The 10,919-nt window shown below is 33.9% G+C and overlaps 1 protein-coding gene and 1 long non-coding RNA gene across 2 annotated transcripts; both read left to right on the top strand.

The window, feature by feature from the left end:
• Positions 1 to 453: 453 nt before the first annotated feature.
• Positions 454 to 5,390, top strand: LOC121774669. The gene is made up of 2 exons (XR_006044976.1): positions 454 to 1,681; positions 1,974 to 5,390. It is a non-coding gene; the product is annotated as an uncharacterized LOC121774669 (long non-coding RNA).
• A 2,198-nt stretch (positions 5,391 to 7,588) lies between these two features.
• LOC121774666 lies at positions 7,589 to 10,800 on the top strand. Its single transcript, XM_042171519.1, has 4 exons — positions 7,589 to 8,212; positions 8,703 to 8,867; positions 8,957 to 9,303; positions 10,663 to 10,800. Exons 1-4 carry the CDS (start codon positions 7,652 to 7,654, stop codon positions 10,682 to 10,684), a joined length of 1,095 nt encoding a protein of 364 aa, XP_042027453.1. The 5' UTR covers positions 7,589 to 7,651; the 3' UTR covers positions 10,685 to 10,800.
• The last annotated feature ends 119 nt before the right edge of the window (positions 10,801 to 10,919 follow it).

Below are 10,919 nucleotides of genomic sequence, written 5' to 3'. Positions count from 1 at the left end.
CTGGATTGGTTTGGTGAGGGAAGAGGAGGAGGACCGAAGGTGATGGTACGGCGGAGCTTGGCAGCGGAGATGCTGGAGGGGGGAATTTCCGTCAAAATTTTTACGGAACCGTCCAAAATGGACCAAATGTGACCCGTTTTTATTTGCAAGGGACCGAATAATTCAAAAGATAATGTTTTGGACCAAAATAAAAAAATCGCAAAAGGTTAAGCATCAAAATGAGCCTTTAGTCTATTCCATTCTATGATTCATTAGTTCTCAATTTATTTAGAGCACAAATTGTTAAAAACAACATGTACTTTGATTAAATTTTAGTAGTGTTAAAAATAAGTATGAAAAACAAATTAAGTTTTAATTCTTTGCAATTATCCAAAAGTTTGATCACTACATGTGATACTAAACTGTTTAATAATTAAGTATACAATAGACTGATATAAATGATCATCCAAAAAAATTAAGCTGATTTAGAAAGTCAAGGCAATTTGCCATAATTTAATTAGTAATCTTGGATCAAATTGCGTCATTTTTATGTACAAAACAAAAAATAATCGACAGCATCCGATCACAATTTGGATCGATTGCTTCAATATCGCAAGCGTTTATCAGGTTTTGTTTCCCAATTTATGCATACTTAATGAGTAAAGGGAGGATGGATTTTTCTGTATTGCCTTTATATTGATAAGAGATCGCAACGGATTATATTTGAGCTGCAGAAATAGGTTTCAGGCGTTCTGTGTTGTTATGAATTTAGGCTCTTTTTCTTTCGAATACGCAGAGAGTTGCCGATTGTTGTGTAAAAATAGGGGTTTTCTGGATGCTTGAATTTGTTCATGCAAATGGCTTCCGCTTTGCAGCAGATTAAGAACCCAAGTTTCATGCTTTCCCACGATAATTTTAGAAATGCCGTGTGGATTAGCTTCCTGTCGAAAAGATGGAAGTATGTTTGGACTTCGATGCTTTACTTAATTTTCCACATATATTGGTTTGCGAAGCATGATAGTGAGAATGAACTTCGATGTTTTGGGATTTTATGGCTTTACTTATAAGAGATGGCCCTCTCAACTTATAAGGATCAAATGTGTACTGATAACACATAATGAAGCAGCTGAATGAGCTCTTTCATGTTGTATCTGGGAAGAAGGCTTGAGAACTTTGCTTTTTTGATGGTGATTCCACTGCTCATGAGCTAATCCCTCGCGTCCTTTGTGAAACATTGTAGTAACGAAACATCTCATTGCAAGTAATATCAGTTTTAAGTAACCAAAGAAGTCTTGTTGAGAGTTCTCATATGAGGCGAGGTAGCTGAGAATTTTCTTTCACGCGATTGTATTAAGTGCAAGAACGTTACTTATAAGATTGCCAAGTCATTGATCTTGAGTAGATTGATGGCTCAAGTAGTACTCAGGTAATCACGGATCTGTATGCTCGTGAGAAAATTTGGGTTGTAGACTATATTTCAACTCTAAGCTCATGATTTCTCCTCCAAACTTGCTCCTTTTCTGCTACATTGGAGGAATGCTGCGTGTCTTCATTGTGGTGAATACATACTCTTTGGATAATGTCTCAGTCTGCCTTCTATGTTTACCTCGTGGGTGGATACAAAAAATGCTTACTCTGTTCTGCAAGGTTGATTGGGCTTAATGATGTGAAGGCTTTGACTCTGTGCACTCTTGTTGCTAAGGTATGTGGACACTGCTTCACATCTCTCTTGTAAACAGAACATAAATTATTATGCATAATTTTCAATGTTATCAATCTCGTATGGCGGCTTATGGCGGTTTGCCTAAAAACCGCCACAGGGATATGGCGGTCAAAAATTAAATAAATAAAATAATACTTATATATTTATATATAATTCAAAAATTAAAAAATATAAAAAATATAACATCTAAAACACTTTAAACAATTAATAAAGCATAATATACCACTCTAACAACCATGTTTCTTGCATAATGCCCTATTCCTAAATGCAGTACACACACAATGTTGTCAAATGTCGGATATGGCGGTGCTATGGCAGCGACATGGTGCTATGGCGTTTCCGCTATTTGATAACATTGATAATTTTCCAGGTGCTTTATATAGGGCACAACAAATAAGTTGCCAATTTTGTTTCCTGTTTTTCAATAGATGTATTATCATATTTGTAAAGAATTTAACTTTGATTAACAATCATGTTTAGTTTTTTACTCGTATATTCAATGATTGTGATATTACTTGTCTGATGAGTTCTTCACTTATTTATGGATGAAGAATTGTAAAGAAAATCTGCAGGTATTAAAAAAAATGAAAAACGAAAAGAAAAAGGGAAGTTTTCAAATCTATGGATGATTGCAGACAGCCTAAAACAATAGTAATGTTGAAATGTGTAAGAATGTAAAGTTGAAATGTCAATAGAAAAGATGCATTGAAATGAGGTTCAAAGAACACTCTAATTGGGTGTTTATTCTTCTACTGATCTTGATTTAGAAGTACTATAACTTGCTTAGTATGCTTAGAATGTTGCACGTGCAGGATAGTTTAAAACATTTACCTAGGTATATGAATCTGTATCTTTAGCCTGTTCATGATGGAAGAGGATAAAAGGATTTGCTCAACATATCTCTGTGAATCATTGCCAACTTACACTTAGTCATTTTGGTCCTCCGGATATATGAATGTAATAGTCTTTGGCTCTAAAGAAAATGGTGAATTACATGTAGGGGACTCTTGTTAATTTGGTGTTAGCGGCTAGGTGGTATTAAATGTTATTTACTTCATATATGATGGAGTTAAAGAGCCATAAAAGTGTAGAAAAATGATTATTTTTCTTTTCAAATGTAGAGAATTGAATAAAAACAAGTAAATAATAATCCGAGATGAGATAGAGTACCTTGCCCTTATCCCTATCAAGTCTCATGATCTTTTTCCTTTACTCTAACTTGGTTCCTACTTTTTTTTATAGACAACCTTTCTGTAACAATGCATTAATATTCCTTGATTATCCTCTCTTTATCAGAATTTACGTTACTTGGCAGAATACAACACAAATAGCTCTTAGTTATGACATCAACTTCATACATGTGAGTTTTTACATATTTTAATCATATCTATATTTGTATTATAGGCATTGCTATCTTTGTTTTGCATATGTGTGCTAGTGCAAGTGCTAAAATTGAAATGAGACTGTATCTTTCATGTTTTGGTAACATTGTGCTTAATATATTTGAAATACTCTGGAGAAGTATTTTGTTTTGAGTGGCATTTGATAATCTATTTCTATATTATTTTGGATTTATAAATTCCGAGGATAAACGCCTGAGATATTCAATTTAACCATTGAGATTCTATGGAAACATTAAACATCTCTAGGTTGTTAATAATTTTGCAGATAATAATTTAGTAACGCACATTATTTAGCAACATTGAAAATCATTATCATAATGATTTATGGTCTCATACTGATTGGTTGTTAATGGCCTATTTGCTATTTCAGGAAGTTATTGACTCAATCATATTCATTTCGTTTTGTTTAGATACATGATTAGTATTTGCCGATAAAATAAAATGGGTAGTGCTTTTACTAATGGAATAACAAATACAGTGTATCGGTTGGCAGCTTGGCTAAAATGAAATCACAATGTGATACCTCTCAGTGGAAAATACCATGATCCTTGTCAGATTTTTCTTCCTGTTTATGTTCTCTCGCTTTTAAATTTATTTAGTTGGCGTAACCAACTTTTTCTTTAGTAACTTTTTCGGAGGAGGGGCTGTATCTGCGTTGTCAAAATATTCTTTCTTTAGGTCTAACTAATGAATGGCAAAACCTTGTTTCCTCCGCTACTCAATTGGCTGAAATTTCTGCCCCGCCCCCTCTCTTCCCCGCTATAGGTTTTCTCGAGAAGTCAAAACAGTCTTTCCATTTGCAGTGAGCTTCTTGTTGTTAAGATAATTATCTTATTGAAGTATTTAATTGTACGGATTTTAATACATTTTCCTCCAATTTAAGATAATTTTGATTTTAATTTAATTTCTATAAAATGTAGATCATTTGATTGTTTAGATATTCATCACGGCATTAGCCTTTATAATTCATTGATTATTTGTTTTATCAATATGCCTCTGTAATTGCTGCTCATATCAGGCTTGGATCTGTATCTGTTGAACATTTCTTATATGCATTTGGCAATTTTTGGTCGTTTATGTTGAGTAGCGACATGATTATGTTATCTAGTTATAGAAATGTGAACACCAAACAATTCTCAAAAAAATTCTTGGTTTAGATGTATGAGAAAGTAAAGCATGTATTTAATCTGGATATTATCTCTGGATGATAAATATTTTCAGTGACTTTTTCTGCCCCGCCCCCTCTCTTCCCAGCTATAGATTTTCTTGAGAATTAAAAAATAGTCTTTCTATTTGCAGTGAGCTTCTTGCTGTTAAGATAATTATCTTATTGAATTATTTAATTGTACAGATTTTAATACATTTGCCTCCAATTTAAGATCATTTTAATTTTGATTGAATTTCTATAAACTGTAGATCATTTGATTGTTTTGATATTCATCACTGCATGAGCCTTTATAATTCATTAATTGTTTGTTTTATCAATCTGCATCTGTTATTACTGCTCATATCAGTTTAGGCTGTATCTGTATCTGTATCTGTTGAACATTTCTTTTATGCATTTGGCAATTTAGTCATTTATGTTGAGTTTTTTTTGGGGCATGGTATTAATGTATAGCGACAGGGTTATGTGATCCAGTTATAGAAATGTGAGCATTATACACTTCTCCGAAAAAAATTTGGTTGAGATGTATGAGAAAGTAAAGCACGCATTTAATCCAGATATTATATCTGGATGATTAATATTCTCAGTGAATTTTTCTGCCCCCCCCCCCCCTCTTCCCCGCTAAGGTTTTCTCGTTTAGTCAAAAAAAGTCTTTCCATACGTAGTGAGCTTCTTGTTTTTAAGATAATTATCTTATTGAATTATTTAATTGTACGGTTTTTAATACATTTACCTCTAATTTAAGATCATTTTGATCTTGAATTTATTAAAATGTTGATCATTTGATTTTTTAAATATTCATCACTGCATGAGCCTTTGTAATTCATCGTCTATTTGTTTTGTCAATCTGCATCTGTAATTTCTGCTCATATCAGGCCTTGATTAGTATCTGTTGAACATTTCTTATATGCATTTGGCAGAGTTTGGTCTCTATGTGGAGTTTGTTTTGGGGCATGGTATTGATGTATAGTTACAGTATTATGAGATCCAGTTATAGAAAATGTGAACACCATGCACTTCCCCGAAAAAATCTTGGTTGAGATGTATGAGAAAGTAAAGCATGTATTCAATCTGGATATTATCTCTGGATGATAAGTTTTCACAGTGACTTGTTTTTGGATTCAATTTTTTCTGAGGGTCCGTTCGGTACACGGAATTGAAATTGGAATTCTATCAATTAAATTTGAAGGAATTGAATTATAATTCAATACCAAATCCTTTGTTCGGTAAAAATGATGTAATTGATATGGAATTGAATTTGATGAAATTATATAGTGTGTGTGCAATGCGTGTGCAACGTGCGAAGATGCCTAATTTATAACTATTTGGAATTCTAATTATCTACTTATGATATGGAATTAAAATTGTGGAATTGGGATCAGTGTTGTGAAAATCGCGCTTGGGGCGCGCTTGGGGCGTGGGGCGGTCAAGGCGCGGCTGTAGTCGCCCCCGCCACCCTGGGCCGAACGATATTCATGGGGCGGGCTGGGGCGAGACTGGGGCGGGTTGGGGCGGCTGAAGCGACGGTGGGGCGTCGGCTGTGTCGTATAATAAAGAGGGAAGAAGGGACGAGGAAGATGAAGGGATCAACTCTTATTTTAACTTTACAATTTATGCACAACTTTTTAGGTGCCTTAAGTAATCAATTAGTGGCAGTGCTGCCAGCTTTTTAGGTCTACTAAATAAAGATGTGGTGCGACTTGAGATCAAGATGGTTTTGGTGATTGTTAATGATTTTTAGTATTATTAGTGGTTTGCACTTGCTACATATAGTTATTTATCTTTTAATATCGAATAAAATATTTCAATAAACTTTACACAATTTATCATAACTAGATCATCCCCGTGATGCGATGTTGACAATATTTTATTAATTGAACGAGTATTTAGTTAAATATTATTGACAGTGCTAAACTTTTTAAGATTATGAAAATTGGAAAATACTTAAAATTAAGAACTCCAACCTTACTAAAATTAATTGTGTAAAGTTTATATATTACTATGCCTTTATCTATATACAATACTGTCAATTTTTTTTTGACACATTTTCATTATTGGAATGTCTCTTTATAATTATTCTTAATATTTAATTAAACTTTGAGTTGTCAATTTTTGTTTAAAATTGTCAAACATCGAATCTTTTATATACTATTAGACTACAAAGCCATCATTTAAGTAATATATTTTTAAAATGATAAAATTATAAATCACATTGTTATAGTTTAATAAATTATTTTTGATAATTCAGACTTTTTAAATAAGAAAAAAGATCTTTTTTAGCATTGTTTGTTTTGTATTAATCATTCAGACAATTTTATATATTTTGCAACTTTTTTTGGCCCTTTGATGATTTTTGATAATAAAATTCAGTTATTTAGTTATGTTATGTTGTTTAAAAATTTATATTTTTTTGTCTAATCTTCTTTTTTTTAATATGGAGTAATGATGTATGTAGATTTATTTGATGTGATAAACATTCAAGCAACAAACTTATAAAAGAGACACAAATATAATCATCATTCGGCTATTCTGGCGTCCCGATTCGTGGGTCTCTCGCCCCGTCGCCCCATCGCCCCGCGACCCGGGGTCCCCCCTCATCGCCCCGGGGCGCCCCGCGACCCTAACAACACTGATTGGGATGAATTGGAATTGTAGTTCAATTCCAAATCCAATTTTTTTTGCGTTACCAAACATTGGATTCGTAATTAAAGGCTCCTATTCCAATTCCGCATGGCCAATTCCATGATACCAACGGAGCCTGAGGGTGTTTTTAGTGTTTTAATTTATTGTGGGTATCACAAAAATATTTTAGGTGAATAAAGCTCTTCTATTGTTTGCAGGGATAAGTGCACTATTTGCTGCATTTGAAGAAATGGGGATTTTGACTAAAAATATAAAATGGACACAAACTGAGGACGGAAAAAATATTGAACAGGAATGTCATGACAGGCTAAGTAGTCTGCCCTCTGAAATCCTAGACCACATTCTATCGTTTCTCAGCATGAATGAAGTTGTGAAAATGGACACAAACTGAGGACGGAAAAAATATTGAACAGGAATGTCATGACAGGCTAAGTAGTCTGCCCTCTGAAATCCTAGACCACATTCTATCGTTTCTCAGCATGAATGAAGTTGTGAAAACCGGCGTGCTGTCAAGAAAATGGAGATACTTCTGGAATTCAACACCATGCTTGAAATTCGATTTTAGAGATTCCTGGAACCAGGAGCGCTGCTTAAATTTGAGTTACAATGAATTCGTGATAAAAATTTTGGGTATTTGTCAAGCGAGCTATCGTGATCAGATCTCCCATTTGTAGACTTCGGCTCTACTGTGAAGTCTGTGATACCTTTCAGCTTGATTTGCTTTTATATCTTTGTGCTATGAAAGAAGTACAAGAACTTGATATTTTTACTGGATACGGAACCCGGAAGTGTCCAGTTTATTGTGGTGTACCCACTCACGATGACACATTTATACAGGGTGTGAATAGTCTGGTTAAGTTGCAACCCTTGGCAGGCTTTTCGAATCTCAAAACCCTAAATTTGGTTGGAGTCCAGTTTGATGATTCTGATATAGTTGAGAATGTATTCGGCAATTGTGGTGTTCTTGAGACTTTATCGCTGGAATATTGTTGTTTTGCGACAATAGACTATCTCAAGATTTCAGCCAATAAGCTTAGGACTTTCAACTTTGTAAACAATGGCCCTTATTGGTGGGGATATACGTGCATGTTCGACGGTGAGCTGGAACTGCATACCCCGAACCTTGTATCTTTCTGGTATACTGGGCCAGTGCTACAGATTTGTCAATCCTCGGATATGCTATTTTTGAAGAATGCCTCCATTGAGTTCCGATATCAAAATAAACCAGGGGACTTAGGTGCTATGGTTTTAGTTATTCGTCATGTCCAAGAATTATCAGTGTCACCAAATTTTGTCCTGGTATGTGTAGATTAAATAGTATAGCAATACAGTATTTTACTATCATTTTGTCCTAATTTTGAATTTCTGCAATACTTTTGACATAATTGAACATTGTGATCTTTTCAGTTTTACCTTATCATATTACTTGAGATAATTTACTATAGCGCTATAATACCATTTAAAAATTAAAGGAGGGTGGATGTTGCAGCTCATGTAATAGAGATGTTAAAGACATGTTAATGGTATTTTTGCAGCTTAAAGACATGTTAATAGTTTGTGCAGCTTAAAGACATGTTAATGCTATTTTTGTGCAGCTTGAGTGATTGGACATTCTTTTAGTATTGTGATGTCCATTACAAAAACTTCTTATTGGACAAATTTGGAATAATTTCCTTCACATCACTATGTTAATTGCTAGATTCTAAGTGTATACTAGTATATCTTATGGAGTTGGTGATGGATATTCATATCTGTAAATGTAATTATCATGTGCTTTCTTCTTTGTTAGTACTACTCTCCTGCATTTGAAAAATATGCTGGCGACTTCAGTCCTCTAGACAGTCTGAGGTGCTTGAAGGTTTGTATGGAATTCACAGGGGACCATATGGAGGGTCTAATAAAGCTACTCCAGCTTTCTCATAATTTTGAAGCTCTATGTATCCGATTCACTGAGGTACATATTGTTTAATACCATACGTTTTGGGGGTATTTGAAGCATGTAGAGTGAATGTTTATAACTGATATAACTTGATGATGCTTCAGCACCCCGGGATAATCAGTTGGGAGTCCAGGAAAATTGATGTCCCAGGGTTGATGATATTGCACAAGCTGAAAGATATTCAGATTTTTACGTGGGGCAACCTGGAGAACTTGTTAGAGCTTATCAGATTCTTCCTTGAGAATGGAAAATCTTTAGAGAAGATAAACATCACGCAAAAGGAAAATATGCTGGATCCGGAGTTCTACACATTGCACAACGTTCAGTTAGCATGTGAATCAGTTTCTATATCCATCGGTTTAGCTTCTGCTTCTGGAACAATCAAGATGTTTGACTATTCATTCTGGAAATGTGGTTGGGGTACTTCTGGTCAATCTATCCAATATAGCCGGTAAATCGATCTTTCTTCTACTTGCTCTTTCTTATCATCAAAACAAAAACTAGGTAGCTTAATAAGGTGAACAAATGACATTATTGTTTATAACTTTCTAAGACCATTTCTACCTTTTGGATATGCCATCTATCTGTCCTTGTTTGTTTTGAATTGATTGGATTGTTGATCAATGCATTGCTATGCGTTATTGTATTTCTCAGCTTTCATAATCAGTTTGAATCTGTTGTTAAATTCTGGTGAAAATGAAATGCAATCTCTGCTCTGTGCTCCTTGAATTAAAACTGTGTTTTGCATTTTGGTGCATTTTAGTGCATTTTGGTGCGCCTCAGAAATTAAAATTCAAAGATGAATTCCAGAATTTTTGGTGCATTTTGCAAAAAATATCCCAACCTTCTAAAATCCAAATTTCAGTAGTTTTACTTTTAAACAAATGTGATTGCATCAAAATCCCAATGTCTACTGAGGTGCTACCGGAGATCTAAATCCATTTTCCAAAATTTGATACTACTTGGATCCCATATTAAAGTTTAAACTTTCAATCAAATTTTGTTATTTTTGGTAATTGACTTTATATTTTATAAATTCATTCCACTCAAATTCATTTTAATATGAAATTAATAAGCATGTAAAAGTAGATTCACATTTCGATATTTTTTCCATATACTTATTGTACTCATTACTCATTTAATTAATTTCTTAAAACTCATATAAAGTCAAATTGAGATTCCTAATTCGGGATAAATAAGTAACTATGTGTAAAATTTGATTTCCGGTACCAAGTTTTTATTTAGTTTGAAAAAAATATTCACAAGATTGGCCAGAATATTTTTAAAAATGTGTCAAAAAATTCGTACTTCCCCCACCTGTTATTGTCTTATATTCTTTTAAAACTTCTATGGAACATGCTTTATATTTTATGTTAAATTCATGTCATGTCAAAGTGGAATATTTATTCATGAGCCGAGGAAATATTTATTGAACTTGTAAAAGTGGTTTTTGAAATGCAATAAATAGTGCAGAAAAAGAAGTGTACTACTTTTATAGAGCCATGAACCCATGACGCACCCTTGCTTCAAACTAGAATAGCCTCAATCATTTTCTGGCATTGTTTTACAATTTAAGATTCTGGCGGTGTTTTAGTGATAATTTAAATTTTTTGTTTTGTGATTACTCATTGTTGATTGATTTCACTAATTATGTACTTAGAGATGTAACACACCTGAGATTTGTGCGATTTTATTTTTGTAAATTTATATGCTTGCCACCCCATCTAAAATGAATAAGTGGTGATATGCTTTGAGATTTATCTTACTTTTAGAGATATAGATTTAAGTAGTGCATCTGTTTTGGAAACAGGGTTGAAGTTTATGGTCGTTGATTGTGCTTTTGCTGAGAAGCATTATGCTGATTTATCTGCAAAGCCCTTCTTCAATGGCTACTTTGAGTACATTGTCTCGGGCCCTGTTGTTGCCATTGTGTGGGAGGGCAAGAATGCTGTAGCCACGGGGAGAAAGATCATTGGTGCCACCAACCCTGCTGAGTCTGCCCCTGGCACCATCCGTGGTGACTACACCATTGATATTGGCAGGTAATATAATGCTCTGATAATTCAT

This window comes from Salvia splendens, chromosome 17 (assembly GCF_004379255.2).
Source record: "Salvia splendens isolate huo1 chromosome 17, SspV2, whole genome shotgun sequence".
Classification (NCBI taxonomy): Eukaryota; Viridiplantae; Streptophyta; class Magnoliopsida; order Lamiales; family Lamiaceae; genus Salvia; species Salvia splendens.
This window is presented reverse-complemented; position numbering and strand designations above follow the sequence as displayed.